This window comes from Macrosteles quadrilineatus, unplaced genomic scaffold, assembly GCF_028750875.1.
Source record: "Macrosteles quadrilineatus isolate MER2022 unplaced genomic scaffold, UCM_ALF_1.0 Scaffold_2__2_contigs__length_208266976, whole genome shotgun sequence".
Lineage (NCBI taxonomy): Eukaryota > Metazoa > Arthropoda > Insecta > Hemiptera > Cicadellidae > Macrosteles > Macrosteles quadrilineatus.
The window spans coordinates 160538457-160556662 of NW_026542595.1; the positions used below are offsets into that span (position 1 = coordinate 160538457).

Consider the following 18206-nt stretch of genomic DNA (forward strand, 5'->3'; position numbering starts at 1 on the left):
GTCTGTCCGTTCTATGTTCATATAACAAGCAATACAGTGTAGCAAACGTGCCATAATGGCTGCGTCTTTCCCCTACGACGCAAGGTGGACCCAATATAACAACCCTGTCATGCTTGACCTTAATGCTTATGGGTCAAATAATGGGGACATTTCCTACATCTGCTGCTAGGTTCAACTCTGCAACTAGGTTAATATCTTCCGACCTTTCTGTTTCTTTCACCATTTTACATTGTAAAAGGCTGCAAGATTGTTTTACAGATAAAAAGAATAAACCGTTACATCCGTTCCGCTTTTCTCTAAACGTATTTAATAGTGTTATATCATTCACAACACTATATGAGTGGCAACTGAGGCTATATGTAGCTCATATTGGGATTAATATACAGGGTATTTTTTATTAAGTACTAATGAGACATTGTTTAACACCAAAATAAGGTGATATAATGGTATTTTTATTTAATTCAGTTCCGATAAGCTGATATGCATTGTTGCGTTGTCTTCGAGGCTTAATGTTATTGGGAATTGATCAACATGGTGTTTTCGCAATCTCAAATAGAGTAGTATCGTATTTTTACGTTTTGTTTTCTACACACCCGGTTTGCTTAAAATTTCTATAAATCTATGAACAATTGACTTATTAGGCACTGGAATTGCACCTGTAAATGATTTAATTTTAACACAATCTTATCCAATACAAACTCTTTGAGCATGCAAATAACACTATGTTGAATCTTAATATATATATTAATATATATATATAAATTAATTAGTTGATAATAATGAATTAAACCTCATAGATAAATGCAACAATGCATTTCAGCTGATCGTCGATGAAGTAAAGAAAACATTGATACCAACATATAAATGTGTTTGTAATTAAAAGTGTCTCACGGTACTTTTAATTTTGGCTGCGCTTAAAAAACACCCTATATTTTATATCCTTATGGAAAATAACATTAGTATTTACAACTGCTTGATCAATGAGAAAAGTGATTTTTTTGTTATAACTTTATCATTTTCTCATCATTATTATTATTGGTAATTATTGGTGTATTCCTTTCTTGGATAAATGTATGATAATTTATTCGTCCCCTTACAGCCTAAATTGAAGATTGTCCTGTTAGTTGACACTAAACTAGATTAATCACTCAGAAATGTTTGTTTTTTTTAATAAGCTACTAACACAGAGCCGTATATAGCATATCAATGTAAATTTCAAAGTAGTATGGATCCGTCCATTAATTAATTCAGGATAATTATTTAAAAGCCTAAAGATCAAGAATACCTGGATCCAGCTTAAACCACCAACAAAGTACTGACTTTTTCGAGATCACACCGATTTTGTACTATTTCCCTCGCCAAAGACCATTAAAATTTTTATTGAAATGAATCATACGTTATATGATACCACGATTGTCACAATTACCACAAACAATAGCACTCAACTTCGTGCACTCATTGTCTCAGTGCATATTTATGAGGAGATGATTGCACTCAACGTACATTAAAGGTTTGTGTATTTAGGCTCATGCATATTGATAGAGAAGGGTGATATCAACCAATAACGTGCTTTGATATGTTTCAACATGGCATGTTTGTAGTCTTTAATCAAGTTTTAAGTGACACAAAGGTATATTACCTTTGATTTTGAAATCTCTTTACTGACTTTGATAGGATTTTTATTTGTACTAAGCGTTTATTTATTGTTTCCCATCATGTTGAATTGACTAACACTTATTTTAGGTAGGTAGCTACTTCATGGTTGCCATAGGTTGTCTTCGTGGTATGAAGAAGCAATAAATTAGGTAGACATTAATATTTTGAGTCCGTAGGACCAACATTCTGAGTATGTAAAGAACTTAGGTCAAACACCTGAATGAGGAGAAATATATCTTAATTCCGTCAATACAATAGGATGCTGCGAGAAAGGTCTAATACAATAATAATTAGTGTTGGTATTGTACTTGTTTAATTCGTTTATTCTATCTACACAGTTGAAGAACTCTGCATTGATTAAGTGAAATTACAACTTTAATTCAATCTAAAATTATGTTATAGATCAACCGTAAGGCCCTATATGTTATTGTCTAGTTGGCCAAATCGCAGTGCACGCCTTCAAACATTAAGGTTCTGGTTCGATACCAAGCGTGAAACTCAGTCACCATTTGTCAATATGCTATCAATTTACTATGCTATCTTACAAAATGTCGATGTAAATAGTAACAAGACCAAGATTTGGATCGTTCCCTTGAATGGTAACAAAATTTCGATGAAAAAAACGTACAAAATAGAACGTGTGTACGATTTTCCTTGTATGAAAATTCACTCGGACGATGTTTCCGAAACGAAGACTTAGTGGCAGTTAGAAAGGCTTACCCGCAAATCCCCGGATATTGGACGTTACCGTCTCTGGTTAGTTGCTTCAGAAATTACAACCTACCACTGAAATTGAATTTTTTTAAGTGAGTAGAGCGGTTATTTGTGATAAAATCGCGCAGAATCCTATTACTGAATAATCCCTACAATAGCGTGTTTAATACCTTAAATAATAACATTTTTACTTACCTTACTTAGTTCATTACCACGTAGGGAAGGCATGCTTCCTTGTTGGTTTATGTTAATTGTGTCAAAGGTTGATTAGGTGTTATAGTCAACCAAACAGTGTTTTCTCTTAGTGCTGTAACAAATTATTATCAATACAAGTGTTTATAATAACTAAGTTGCAGTGTATTTAACTGCAATGTTTAAATTTAAATACAAAGATTAACAGGATTTATTTAATTGTAGGTATATACGATTGTCTTGCGATTTAAAACTCGAGTAAGCCTTTTTTTAAATAAAAACACTGAGGCGTTCGAGCATAATAGCATTAACAATAGTAATAGTAATAGTCAATAGTCAATAGTCAATAGTAATAGTAACTTATCCCATGGACTCAGAATGTGGGATTTTTATTAAAACTTAAACATGAATAACCTTATGTTTTTACTTCGGAAAAATATTTTATACTCCTTTAAAAAGAGGAATGCGAGTGAAAACTAGAGGTCTACAATTATAACCCAATAGTTAATAGAAGCAAAGTGGAAAAACTTCGCTGATTTTGGTAGTTTAGAATATGTTTAAAAGCAATTAGTGGTTCGAATAATTCAATAGCAGTCCCTTTCAATACAAAACAATGAATATAGTGTTCGAGTTTCAAATTAGTATGAGTATGCAACAATTAAATAAAGCTAACGCTAGCCAAACATTGGTTTCCTCTGAAAGAGCTTAAGTCCATATGTTATACATCGTGTTTACAGAATTGGATTCAAAACTAATTTGGACACGAAATAATGGTGAAGTGGGCAACAAACCAAGTTGTATGGGTATGTTCAAGTCCACTCCAACCCCGGGAGCGAGTGAGCGTAGCAGATTGGAGTGAGTGAGAGTAGTAAAGTGGAGTGAGGCGTTGGACCGGACACGATTGCGACCTGACGCAAGCAAATAATACAGACAAGAGGATACTTGTAGTTGTACATACACGGCGCTTGAGTACGCTGAAATGTAATTTTGAGCCAGTGTTGAACAGGTTTATATTAAAATATCAATTCTCGTCGCTGCGTGAGTTTTATCTTCTCATGCGATAATAAATTTAGTGTTATGTGATTTTTTGTATGCCTATGTTTTATTCTATATGCAGTTATGTCAAATAACTATATTCCTTGCTTTTATTGAAATACTTAAGTTAAATAATTTTTTGTTCAGTTTCAAGGAGTTTTAGCACTAGTTAATGATTGTTTTAAAGTTGAAAAGGTTTGAAATGAGTAGAATTTAGTTGTGAACTTTGTTTATACTTTAACACTGGTATTCAGATAATTTTAAACTATTCACTTTAGAGTTTAATACAATATTATTGTGAGCTACTTAGCTTTTTTCTTAAATGGCTGAAATATAAATTTTGGCGAAATAGATTATGACGTAATAAGACTGTATAACGAAGTCTATAAATATCTTTTAGATAGTTTTTTTTTTTTTTTTTTTTTTTTTTTGTATAAATTTAAAACATAAACCCTAAAATAGCGGATATTTCACTAATGCTGGATAAAAAAATATTTTTGACTTTTGTTTAATTTTGACCCATTAAAGTTAATTCCTAATATTTTTGCACTTACTTACGGGACACACTGTATAATCTGTTCGTTAACAATTAGTAATGTAAGAAAACATGTTTCCATGATTTAAAAGAGTCAATATGGAAGTGTCAAAGTGAAATTCGTGCATTTGCAGATTTGCTGTGAACGAGGTATTTTCTTTTGTATAGCATACTCCGTACTTTTAGGTCAATTGACAAAATAATCCACTATCCAAAAGTAACGATTCAAAAGACGGTCTAGTGGCCAGACGACCAAGTATCTTGTCGGTCTACTGGTAGGCTCCCATTCAAAACATCACAATATATAACTGCAATAACACTGACACTTGGCACTAAGACCACATATCTTTAACCCCTGATTCTCCTTGTAAAAGCATTTGTTTACTATTCAAAGATGGTTCTTTGACGCATGTTTTCTTAACCGTCTCAAGTGTATTGACATCATCAAAATCTGTCAAGGGGAACGAGGCCAAGCTATTGTCGGTGCATACGTAATGCTATCGAGTCCCCTTGGAGCTTCTGTCATAATGTTATTGCAAATTGACTTCCCTTCTTGAATATAAAATTTGAGAAATTCATTGGTGAGATTTTTATTGACGAAAAATATAAGTAAAGAAATCGATTTGGTGTGTTTACATATGGATTGTATTTCTATGTAAATTGATATAAATGGTAATACGTAGTAAAATAATTTTAAACTTCACAATTTTATCGGTATTTCTTTTACATTTATGTTACACTTTGTCATAAGTTCTCGGTAACACGGGGTAATGGGCCGTTTTTTTCAGGGGGTTTTACGTGCCTATTCGGTCCGGTCCTCCAAAATGCGGAACAATGATTCCAGTGTTTTTAAATGGAGACGGCTTCACTTGTCCGCTCCTCTCCGCTCCGAACCAATTCGGTTCGGAACAATAGTCCAGGGAGCATTCATCCGCATTTTGGCGGAAGCATTCGGAGTGGACCGGACTGAATCCGACAAGTGTAGCCACCTCCTCCAAAATTCGGATCCGTCCAAAAATCGGGGGGTTCCGTGAGCGCTCGACTATAAAAGTGATGAATTAAGTTAGGAAAAATTGTTATTTCTAGGGCATAGGCCTAAGAATTAAGGCAATTATTTTCATATATTGCCGCGATCATGGAAGACGATAATTATGTCTACACGACCGCAGAAAATAGTCAGAACTTTACCGCGATATAAGGAGACGAATACGATGTCTACACGGCCGCGATCGCATGCAAATCAACCACCATTTTTTTTCTTTTTTTTGGCACTCCCCAAAAAAGCCAATTGCCTCGTGCCCTAGGCACGTGCCTACCGTGCCTATTCGGTAAATCGGCCCTGGCCGACTAAACACCTTCTGTATTGCTGTACTTGTGCCCTGTGTTCGTGTTTGTCCTCCCGAATATCGTACAAGTGTAGCTACCTCTTCCGGTCGGACCGAAACGATTCGTACAAGTGTAGCCACCCGAGTTAAGCGATAATGACCCGGCTTATCAGTGGATCAAGGGTATCCTGGACTTGACGGCAGTCGTGGGAGTGGTCTAGTGGAGACGGTGAACGATTGAGTAACGAGTACTGTACTGTTATAGCAAGATGTACGTTGGCGAGTGCGTTGTACGGGTGGTAAAAAAGTCCCAGGACAGTTAAATATTTAAAAAAATAATGTAGATAGAGCTACAATACTTGGTACAAAGTTACAGGGCATAAAACTCTATTTTAACACATATTCAGTGATCCAATAACTCTTCAGGGGGACGGCCCACAAGGAGTCGAAAGAAAATCTTAAAGGAAGCATAGGTCAATATGCACATCAAATTAAAGGTCTTTTTTAGTAAAATACAATGCCGCAAACCGCACTTCAAAAGGTTTATCCTGCGCAAAATGGCAGATGTTCAAAGATTTCTTGAATCCGCTATTTTGAATCTTTGAACGACTGCCATTTTTTACTCAGGCATTTTTTTGAGCTTGAATTTACGGCATCGTAATCTACAAGTGAAGACCTTTAATTTTATGTGCATATTGACCTATTTTTACGTTAACAATTTTCTTCCGATTCCTAGGGCTGTGCCCCTGAGGAGAAAGCGTATAATAGCAATGTAAATTAAATGAATCTTTGAACAACTGTCATTTTGCGCAGGATTAACCTTTTGAAGTGCGGTTTGCGGCATTATATTCTACTAAAAAAGACCTTTAATTTGATGTGCATATTGACCTATGCTTTCATTTAAGATTTTCTTCTGACTCCTTGTGGGCCGTCCCCCTGAAGAGTTATTGGATCACTGAATATGTGTTAAAATAGAGTTTTATGCCCTGTAACTTTGTACCAAGTATTGTAGCTCTATCTTCATTATTTTTTAAAATATTTAACTGTCCTGGGACTTTTTTACCACCCTGTATTAAAAGAGTGTCTACTCCTTTAATCCGTGGTAATTTCTATATCGTTTCGTGCTAAAACCTTGAGGATGGAAAAATTTACTTAATACAGTAATGAGAATGATAGAATGTATGACTAAAACAAATTATTCTATTTTTTGTATTGAAAATTAGTGTACTGTAGTACTTTTAAAACTAACTCCATCTCATAGCTGTATTGTAGGGTACTTTAAATACAGATTACCAGTCTACATACTAACGTAAAAATACCCCCGCCGCAGCAAACCTGCAGACTAAGCGGATTTCCATTTCACTGATTGGATTTACACTGAAATGTCTACTTAAAAATATAACATTTATTCTTGATTTAAATAGAATTAGTTTAACAAGTACTTAGGTTTGCTGCATCAGGGAGGGTAAAACTGTTTTTTTTTTTGTAAAATGTGAATAGTTAGTAAGAAATAAAAACATTTTCCAAATTTGATCAAAATATGTTCACAAACAAGCAAACTACAACAGTTTACTTATTCTCCATAAGAATAACATGGGAATTTTCAATTTACAATCTTTTGGAATTTTCTCCGTAACCATTAGGCGCATAATAACGCTTCAATATACTAAATTATTTGTCTTTTTAAGCTCTACAAAATGGTTTGGAAAGAAATTGCTAAATTTTATGTTTTATGGGTCAAAAATGGGAAAACCCTATTTTTACCCCATAAAACCCCCCGTAAACCGCCGTTCCCATGGTCCGATCATGCTGGATCGTGAACTCGTTCGAATAAACGTACGTTTACATGTTTGTACCAAATTTCATCAAAATCGGATCATTTTTGCTCGAGTAATCGTGCCGACGGACACACACACACACACACACATATATATATATATTTAAATATATAAATATATATATATATATATATATATGTGAATTTGAACGGATGGTGTTTTTGGCCTCTAGGGACCTCAAAACGAAAAAAAAAATCGGTCCCGCGTCCAGGTCTTACCATGAGTACTACGGTAATAGCTTATTCCCTATATGGGAAATTCGCTAAAAAGATAATTCTAATAGGGAGGAGTGTTGTCTACAACCTCCTCCGCATATATTTTTCTACTATATTTCTGCATTATTATATTAAAACCTTTATTAAAATACTCTATCCAGAGCGAATAAATACCCAGCACACTTAATTTTCTAAAAGCTTTCAACTTTAGTGTACACATAATTTATAGTTCACAAAGAAATTAATCCTGCAAGTTCAATAAAGGTAGAAGAAGTAGGACGCCGCTATTCACAGAAATAAACATCACTGTTTAAACGAAAGAGATGAAGAAACTCCCGCGAGAATTTGAGTAAACAAGCGAGTTAATATTTATCTTCTTTTTGTTGAATTTCTCGAATTCATTCGTTAAAAGTAGAATTATGTACCATGAAAATTTAATAAAATTTCTTATTGCTTCTAATTTATTTCAAGTTTAAAAACTAATTTTTTAACTGATACTGATAAACAGTTGATTTTGAAAGCATAAGTTAATCAAGCTAGAAGTTTTGTTGGTAATTTTGAATCCGTTAAAACATCTTTGTGAGAAACTTTTATCACATTGAACACAAAAACTGTCAAAATATTATTACACACCAAAGGCTGAATTTTAGCCTCTTTACACAATTCAGCATCTGCAGCAGTCATGTCTGTGGCAACCACTGTTGTCCCTTGAACATTCATGGTTCGAAACATCCTACATAATATTATATTTTAGCATTATATTTTAAAACCTGACTAAAAACCCCGCCACCCAAAAAGGTTACCTATGGTACCTATGGAACTTTATACAACATCTATACGTCTTAAGTGAGGTTTTGGTGGTTAATAGTTACTACTGAAAATAAGTTAACAAGTTAATGAGAACAACGAAATGCATAACATAATATCGTACCATAATTTCCTCTTAGGCCTAATTTGAAGATTTGTTGTGGTAGTGGTGCTTGTTGTAGGAACATTGTTTCAGCTAACAGAAGTCATTTGGTGTTGCAGTCTCGTTGTAGTTGGATGCTCAATGCTGCATTTCAAATATGCAATGTAATTCCCAAAAGTAATAGTAGCTATCTTGCTTTGGAAAGTGAGAGGCACGATTTAAAATGTAATTCAATTTTTCAACAGCACCACATCAAGTATATTTGAGGGTCGTTTTAGTTTTTATAATTTTTCTTTTCAACGTTGAGTTACGTATAGTCTTGGTTGTCATCTCTTCTATTGGACGTTTGGGCTGAGTATAAATTGTAATTGTTTCTGTAGGATTTTCCATAGCCTCTTCAGGTTTAGTTGCATCTTCAGGCGGGACCGGACGACTTTTGTTCGTTTCTCTAACCTGCAACAAACTCGTTTGAATAAAAAGAATTGTTTATTTACACTACAAAACTTGTGTGCTAACAATATACAAAACACGTACAGTTACATTTTTGCACTGATTTGATTCACACGAATATATTATCTAAAAAAGTATCGTGTCATCCCTTTGCAGTAACAGGGAAGATAGTAAAGTGTGATCTTGGTAAAATGTGAATAGACTAGTATGAAATAAAAAACTTTAGAAACTTAATTAAAAACAAATCCATAAAAAGCAAACTACAACTGTTTTTTTCTTCTTCTTAAGAAAAACATGGGAATTTAAAACTTAAACTTTTCTCCGTAACAATTTAGCGTACAAGGATATTTGAATATTGAAAATGCTAAATTATTTAGTTTTAAGCTCTACAAAATGGCTTAGACATAAATTGCAAATGTTATGTTTTGAAAACTCCCGTCCGAGTCCAGGTTTTACCCTTAGACCTACGGTAAAAGCGTTTTCCCTATATGGGAAATTCGCTAAAAGTCTTTACCATTTAATCTTTTCCAACAACATCTATCTAGACACGCGAGTCGGTTGAAACTCTCAACATAATTAAAACCTTCCATCTCAATAGTTAAAAATAGTTGTGTTCGTAAATAATTCCAATATAATAAATGTGTTTGAGATATTGAAAAAAACGATGCCTTGATTTTTTTTCAAGTTTTTGACAGCAGATATTGTGGATAGTGTGTAGTTTTAATGGTTTTATGGATAAATTAGGAAAAATCGAAGAAGAGGTTTAGTGCGAATTGGGTCATATTCATTTTCACTACCGTTATATTTGCCTCATACTCTTTACTTCTGTATAAATATTATTGCTTACATTTTTGTTATTAATAAATAATTTATAATTTGATTATTTTTTTTATTAGTTTAACATTAGTACATTAATGTAAATACATATATATATAATAACAAATCAAAAGTAATCTACAGTTAGTGTAAAGTTAGTTACTTCATTAAATTGGTTTAAATACCTTTATTATTCGTAATCATAATGGTTGCTGTGGCAACTAGTATCGACTCACAATGGAGCCATTGTCAGACGTTAAAAATCAGGATCGCCTCTTCCGATGGTCGTCATATATCACACGTATTAAAACATGCATGACTACAGATTTTTGCAATGGGGCCGGCGGGAGTTTACATGTATATTTTGCTGATCCGAATTCTATCCATCTTGAAAAATAAAATATATTCTTTTTCCTTTAAACAAATTGTCTTCCAAACTACGGAAATTACGCAAATTCTCTACGAAGAGATCTATCTAATCAAAAGCTGTAAACAGAAAATTGACCGAAGCCAAGATCAACCAGAGAGTTGAGTTCTGAACAGTTAATGATGTTGTAGGTCTACTTCGCCTCGGAGACATTGCCTTGATTGAGATTGTATCCTTAGATTGCTAATACCTACCCCTCTAACCATCATTGAGTTTATGGCCTGCGTAATGACAATCGTAAAAGATATCCTGCATTCACAAACTACATAGTAATCCAGGACATGAGTTTGGACTTGGACTTTTCATTGCTTAAAACATTACAAGTGATACATAATTTCTGTCTCGTTTTAGCGAATTTCCCATATAGGCAATAAGCTATTACCGTAGGTCTCATGGTAAAACCTGGACCCGGAACCGATTTTCTTTTTCGTTCTGAGGAGGCCAAAAACACCATTCATAGAAATGCATACGATATTATTTGGTGTATAGGCCTAAGCGTCCGTTAGCACGATAACTAGTAAAATTTACCTGATTTTGATTCAATTCAGTGAAAACAAGCTAAACCTGTGTTTATTCAAACGAGTTTGCGAACTACCATGGTTAGACTACGGGAACGGAGGCTTATGGGGTGTAAGACTGGGTTTTACAAATGTTGAACCCCAAAACATAAAATTTCGCAACTTCTTTCCAAACTATTTTTATGTGTAGGGCTTAAAAAACAAATAATTTAGTTATTGTGTGCTTAACAAAGATTGAGGATAAAATTTAAAATTATCATGTTTATTTATGGAAAATATATAAACTGTAGTTGTGTTCTTGTTAATGGAAATATTTATATCCAATTTGACAAATTCGTTTATTTCATACCAAGCTATCAACTTTTCAAGAAAAAACATATTTTTACCTTCCTTGAAGTGGAAAACCTTAGTACTCATTAAAACTATTGTTATTCAATAAGAAAATAAGACTGACAATTATAAGGGAATATTTAAGTGAGAATCCAGCCAGGTAGTGGACATTAATTAGTATGCCGGTTTGCTTCAGCGAGGGCATATAATCTTTGATTTAAATTTCGTTTAAATTACCTAATTTCGCGACATATGATAATTACTTATGATTGAATTCCTAATATGGTTTATAGTAGCCTAAAGATTACAAATACCGTATGTAACAACATCAATGTTGCTAGTCAACTTTTACACCCATTTAAGGCAGATTATTATTTTGGTTTTATAGTGGAAAGTAAGGAAATCCACTTGGGAACAGTAAAGAAACAAACGGTAAAGTTTAAACTCTCGGGGGGAAATCAACTTGTTTAACTTGTCGCTGTTTCCAAAGTAAACTTTAGTTTCGGGTTTATTTTCAGTATTGTTTTTGACACGTTAAAAGTAAATAAGTTACAGTAAGTTCTGAAAGTAATATGGATTTTCATACATATAGATGAATGATTTGATTGTTTTCAACTAAAACGCAATAATAATGAAGCTCAATAATATGTGATAAATATTCAGGCGTAGATTAAGCTGTCTGTCACACGTCACATATTTTCATGTGAATCGAAATGAGCGTCATTCGGGCGAATAAATTCCTAATCCGCCATCCGTATTTATTCCGTTGTGATAAGTTTGAAAATCGTATGCATGGCTGGTTGCATAAACGTGACATTTAATTTTATTGAAAAATAATTTAATTTACATCTGTTATATTTAATTCCCTTGCAAGTATTTCAGAACTTTAAAAATAATCATTCAATTTAAACACACTGTGTAAATATTTGTTATCCTTGATGGTGATCTCCAATCTCGAAATAGTTATCAAATAAAGTTACCGTACCTTCGAATTTGAAAGTTGTTGGTTCGATTCCGACCATGATCGGATTCGAATTATGAATAATACTGAATAATACTGAATAATACTGTGAATAATACTGTGTAAGTCAATAGTGCTTACTAACTAAAGGTGGACGTTAGGTAGCATCAAGGCCAAGATTCTGAAGGTTTTTTTTAAAAGAAGAAGTAATTGATGTAGAAAATAAAAAACGCACCAGCAACGCTTATACTTATTATTTCCAATGATATGCCACCTATATCTTAATTTTGGCTTCACACCACGAAAACACCTTATACAGCTGAAGATTATTAAGCACTAAGATGAAAAATCCCGAAACATTCATTACAAGTGTCAAATACGATTCTTTATTCAGCAAAAGCTAGAGCTTGTACAATTAAACTCTTTATAAACATCTCACAAGATAACAAAAAAGGTCGAAGACCGATAAGGACTCTCCCACTAGTAAGGTTCTACTTGTAGATAACAATGTTTATTTGTGACTTTACATAATGAGAATGACTTCGGACTAAAGTGTTGTGAGATTTAACTCGCTGTATATTGTGCCAATAGTTGCTCTAAAGTGATAGTGTTCCTGTAATATAGTTATGGTGTTTTTCTATTGAGTGAATTTAGCCCAATTTAGCCCCTGTTACTGTTTCTGTAGAGTTTAAGCTCAGAAGAGTCGAAGTGATGGACCAATGGAAAGGGAAGGTAGCTTTAGTGACAGGAGCTGGGTCAGGCATAGGAGAAGCCCTAGCTGAAGCTCTAGTTCACCATGGCATGGTTGTGGTTGGTTTGGACATTCAGGAGGACAAGATTAAGGTGAGACAATAATCATTTTTGTACTTTCTATCTAACTTTTCCATCTATGTCATGCAATATAATGTAAAAGTTAGGCCTAATTGCATTCTAGAATATTTACAATATAAACTGGACCTTAAAAATATAAAGCTGAGACAAATTTGGGTCGAGGTTCTGCACAGTAAATATCAAATATTATTACTGTTACCCTTTATGTTGGTTAAGTTAGTATGTATCTGAGAAAGATTGTATTGCTCACCTTCAAATCATAGGGTCACCAAAAAGACTTTTTCTGGAATGTTTCTTGATTATTTACTATACGAACTAGAGAAACATTTAGTTATTTTGTAAAAAAACTTCACAAATCATCACCCATTCTACACTCTACTCAGTTCGGTGAGTGTACCCTTAACAATGTGGGGGTGCTCCTAGACACCAGATAAGGTACATATGTTTAGGGACACTCCCATATTGCCAGAGGTATAAATGTCTTGAAGAACGAATTTAAGTGATTAACTGTATTTAAAAAGTCTTCGTGAACTTGATTTGAATATCACAAGGATATGTTGATGGATTGGTATATAACAAATTATTTAGAAATATGAAATGATTTTTGGTTAGAGTATGTAATAGTATAAGACTCAAACTTGCAAATATGTAATAGGCTACAATATAATACTTATTTTTATTCACAATCTATCTGTTGTTCCTTGCTCTAACGTTTCCCCAGGCACTCTCAGAGAGGCTCGCGGCGGACGGAGCCCCGGGGAAGCTCCACCCTCTCGTCGCGGACCTAAGGCGTCCAGAGGACATCCTCGCCGCCTTCTCCTGGATAGACGACACCCTGGGAGGCGTTGATGTGTTGGTAAACAACGCTGGTGTCCTCTCCAGGACCAAACTTAGTGGTAATCACATTGTCAATTATTGTATTTATGTGCGAATAATATTGTGATGCATTACTATTATTGATTTCAAATTAATTAAATGCCGTTATATATTTTTATAGCTACTAGTTGGAGTTTTGAACATCGGTGTGAAAGGGACGGGTGTGAGCATTTATTTTCGAATAACTGTTTGAGTTTATCCGAAAAAATACCACTGGCCTAGGAACCAATAAAATGCCTTTTGAAGAAATTGCGTCGAAGGGAGTTTTAATGATAAAGAGGGGTTTTTTGTGTGTATATTATTTGTTTAATCAGTAGTAATAGAGTATTTATCACGGACATGAGGATCAAATGAATATAATGGTTTTGTCAAATTCTTTTTGTGCAACTGATTTATTGATTCAAAGTACAATACTCACAACCGATTGCCATTGTTAACTATGTAGTGATCAAGATTGCCATGGTAACTAAGTGATTCCCACAACCGAACTGTGTGCAGAAGGAGACACAGAGGAGTGGAGAGCAGTTCTTGATGTGAACGTTCTAGCGGTCGCTGTATGTACCCGGGAGTTCCTCAAGTCCATGGACAGAAGGAAGAACCAACACGGGCACGTGGTTATACTTAACAGGTATAGACTATTCATTTGAAGTTTTAAAAAAGAAAATACAGTTATGTGAAATAGTGTTATGTTGTTGCTTGACATGAGAATTCTTTAATTGTCCTTTCTTTCCCAAAGTGTTAAGGTACTTTTACGAACCCAAAGTGCTCCGTAAAAGTAATTGTAGTCTTTCATTTCTTAAACTAACTTATAGTTATTTTATCCACCATGTCACATATGTCTGTAAATAAAGGACCTAACTGTTTGAGTTTACCAATAGGTGTTAAGTACATTCATCTTTTGAAATGCATAATAATGTTAAGCCTTTCAACGCATCACTCAAAGGTTTCAATGAGATATTTGTCATTATTTACACTCTTTTTAATGCAAATTGTGAATGCTTATATAAATGCAAAAACTCAAATCTCATCTAAAAGGTTTAAACATTTCCAGTTAATACTCCACCTAACACAGTGATTAATCTGTGTGTGTTTTTTTCAATAAACGTTAGAGCCATTGTTTAGAACGACCAATAAAATTGCACCCCAATTTGTTTGTAGTGTGTCAGCCTGGGTAACCCACTTCTCGCAGGGGGTGATGTATCAGGCATCCAAACATGCTGTGAAGGGAATAGCTATGTGTCTACGACGAGAGCTGGCTGAAAAGGGAAGCGCCATCAAAGTGACGGTGAGAAAATAACTATAGAACCCCAATAAACTAAGATCATTCTTAAATATTTCATAGGGTGAAAAACGAATTCTTTATCCTCCCTTCTTGTAGTTTCAAGCTCCAGCTGTTTTTTTGCAATCGGTCCAATTAGGACATCCGAGTAGTCTTGTTACTGACTAAGATCAGCTGTTTCTTTAACTAGAGTCATTAATTGGAATCCCAAAAACAGCTGGATTACAAAATAAGTGAAAAGCTGCTGACTTTTCTCAGAATTGCACTGAAAGGAATGTACCATAACTACTCGGCTGGCCAGCATGAATGGATTATTATTAGTAATGATCACAGAACCGAGGATTAGAATTCCTTCCTAACATTCTCTATAGTTTTATGACGTCATGACGTTCGTCAATGGTGTCCTCTCTCAGTTTGCAGTACCATTGACTGTACTGACATCTGATTTGTAGCCTTAATATTACTAATTTTACATCATTCTATAAAAATGTCCAACATTTATTTATTTCTGTAATGTATCATTTGAACAAATTCTACTTTTCTCCAGTGTATTAGCCCAGGAAGAACCAAAACTAACATCTTGGGCTCAGCTATGGAACCGGAAGTGATAGCTATGGATGCCAGTGACATCAGTTCCGCCATCGTGAACGCTCTCTCTGCCTCACCTGTAACTCAGGTATAATTTTTTAATTATGATTACTAGGCATTTACTAAAAACAAAAAACGTCCCGTCATATATTACCAAAGTGGAATTTTGCTATTACGCAAGTAAAAGATATGTTGCAATGGCAATTGATTTCTACTGTCACAAGGGTTCTAAGTTACATTTAGTGCATTTGGAGACTCAGGAAATCAAAACGGCGTCATTGTTTGGGCAAATTTGTTCAACCGAATCGGGGTGCCTGAGATAATAGAATTTTAAATAGGACCTATTTAATCGAGTATTTTAATTCTATTTAAGAAATGTTTCAGTATTTTGGTTATGTTTTCTATAGCCTTGTAATTAAGTCACCTCACCTTCAACAATGAGTTATTGAAACAATGAACATAATTTGTATTCACATTATTAATTTTAACAAAATTTTTCATTCTTTTTTTTCATTGGGTAAAAATCATAAAGAAAATGTATCATAAAAATATTGACACAAATCACAATAATGAGGTTAACTCAATTATCTGAATACATAGAGTTTTATTTTTAACTCGCAGGTTTTTGTTTCAGATGTGCGAGATAATAATGACGCCAGTACCTACAATGTTCTCAATATTTTAATTTTATGAGTAGTTTATATAATCGTCTCGTTGTTGTTAAATAATATAACTACGCAAAATAAATATATTTATCATAACTTAGATTCGTGATTTTTTAAATCTTTTGATGTACCGTTACTTAAATATCTATACAAAATTTGGTTTTTCCATTAAAGTAAAATTTTATCAATGTAAAAGACCAAATAATTCCATACTGTAATAATGTTTCTCAATATCCATTACTCAACAAAAACATAACTGCAAGCATACATGAACACACAGTTGACGAAAAGTGTAACAGTACTTTTACAAGAAACTCAGCTAGGAAGTCGCGTGACAACAAATATATATCACAAAGATTCAGTCAAGGCAAGGGCAAATGTTATCTTGGCACAGACTTAATTGTTACAGTACAGGTTATCTCAACAGGTCAATGTACTCTTCCAAAATATCTTATTTACAAAACAAACTTAGAGGAGTAAAGTTAATACCGTTAACAGGCCTCTGATGTATTTGTATATTGAAAACTTTGTTGACACTTGTCAATAAAAAAAACAGTAACCTCTGTTGCAGTGTTTGCATTCACACATTTATTTAATTTTTGGATTAAGTTTTCTAACACCAATCTTTATATAGTATGATATTACACACCATAATCCATACAGTGTAGACACAACAGGGTCCAATTTTGGAGGGAAATATGAAACGTTGAATGAATCAATCAATCGCAATCCGTCAAATAAAATGAATTAAATGATACTGTTTAAGGACATATATTGGAGAAAATTTCAAACCATCAAAAAGCTACTGAATTTCTCAGGATTGAACTGGTAACATTCTGATCAAAAGGTGAGCACAATATCCAAGCAGCCTCCCAGTTCGAGTGGTTGTATGTAACATTATTAGTTTTATTTTATAATTGAAATAACAAAACTGGCTGATTTATAACAAAATCCCAAATGTTAAATCAAATATTTAAGTTTATGACTAGGTTTTAGAACAGTTATTTTAGTAATTCAGGAAAATCCAGCAACTATGTGCTGTTCGTCATTTTAAATTTGGACGATACACAATCGAAGATAGTTTAATAATGATTTCCCTTTGAATAAAACTTTAAAGCCCAGTACTATTCTCAGACGAAGAGCAGACTGTTTCACATTGCTACCAAAGGTTTACCGTTGATCAATTAAGAAAGAAAGAAAAAGCCACTTATAGGCAATGAGCATGACATGAGGGTACAATCTTAATTTGCTTTTACTACCTGGGAGGAGAACACTGACAAGGATACAACATCATTTGCTGCGGATTTGGACGGTAATTTGGTCGGATGAGTTTTATGCGACAATTTGTCTGTATCACTACTTAGCCTGCAAGTGTTTTACAATTTTATCTCCAGTCATAAACAAAAGCATTGCAAGTATCATGTATCTAAAAGATCTTTACTTTGGTGATATCATCGATTAAACATACTCCCCAACAGATATATTTTACATGTATGTTTTATATTTAGTTCTATCTGGTGTATTTACATTTTGTAGTTTGTCATTTCGTTCTCGTTATTTTAATTTTTTAGTTATTTTTTAAAGCTATCCAATTTTAAATAATACTTATAACTTTCCCCCGAGTATGGCTATCAAATATTACAATACGACCAGTATAATGTTGTAGACATTGCACACTGTATAAATCATACCGATATGATCCACATATAAAAACGCTTCAAATTTTAAAACCGGGTGACTAGCCTACTACTATGTACTAGTATGTACTATTCAAAGTAGTTGGTAATATTTTCTTGGTTTAAAACTAAACAGTTTTTCGTTCTTTATTTATTTGTTAATAAACACAATGTTAGCTTAAATATTCCTTAATTTTTTGACGTTTAGAACTACGTCTGAAGAATTTTAAGAGAATATAACGTCTGAAATCCTAAGCGAAGCGAGTTTCATAATTTAATCTTACTCTTTGTTGAAGACAGATTCAATTAAATTAGCATATGAGAACTAGTTTTCACTTGTTTTTGTGTTTTTCAAAGACAGCATACGTG

At 33.7% G+C, this 18206-nt stretch overlaps 1 protein-coding gene across 1 annotated transcript; it reads left to right on the top strand.

Annotated features, from left to right (window-relative positions):
- Positions 1-12457: 12457 nt before the first annotated feature.
- Positions 12458-16228, top strand: LOC128985550 (farnesol dehydrogenase-like). Its single transcript, XM_054405146.1, has 6 exons — positions 12458-12765; positions 13475-13649; positions 14128-14257; positions 14788-14914; positions 15456-15584; positions 16131-16228. The coding sequence occupies exons 1-6, from the start codon at positions 12634-12636 to the stop codon at positions 16179-16181; spliced, it is 744 nt and encodes a 247-aa protein (XP_054261121.1). The 5' UTR covers positions 12458-12633; the 3' UTR covers positions 16182-16228.
- Positions 16229-18206: the final 1978 nt, after the last annotated feature.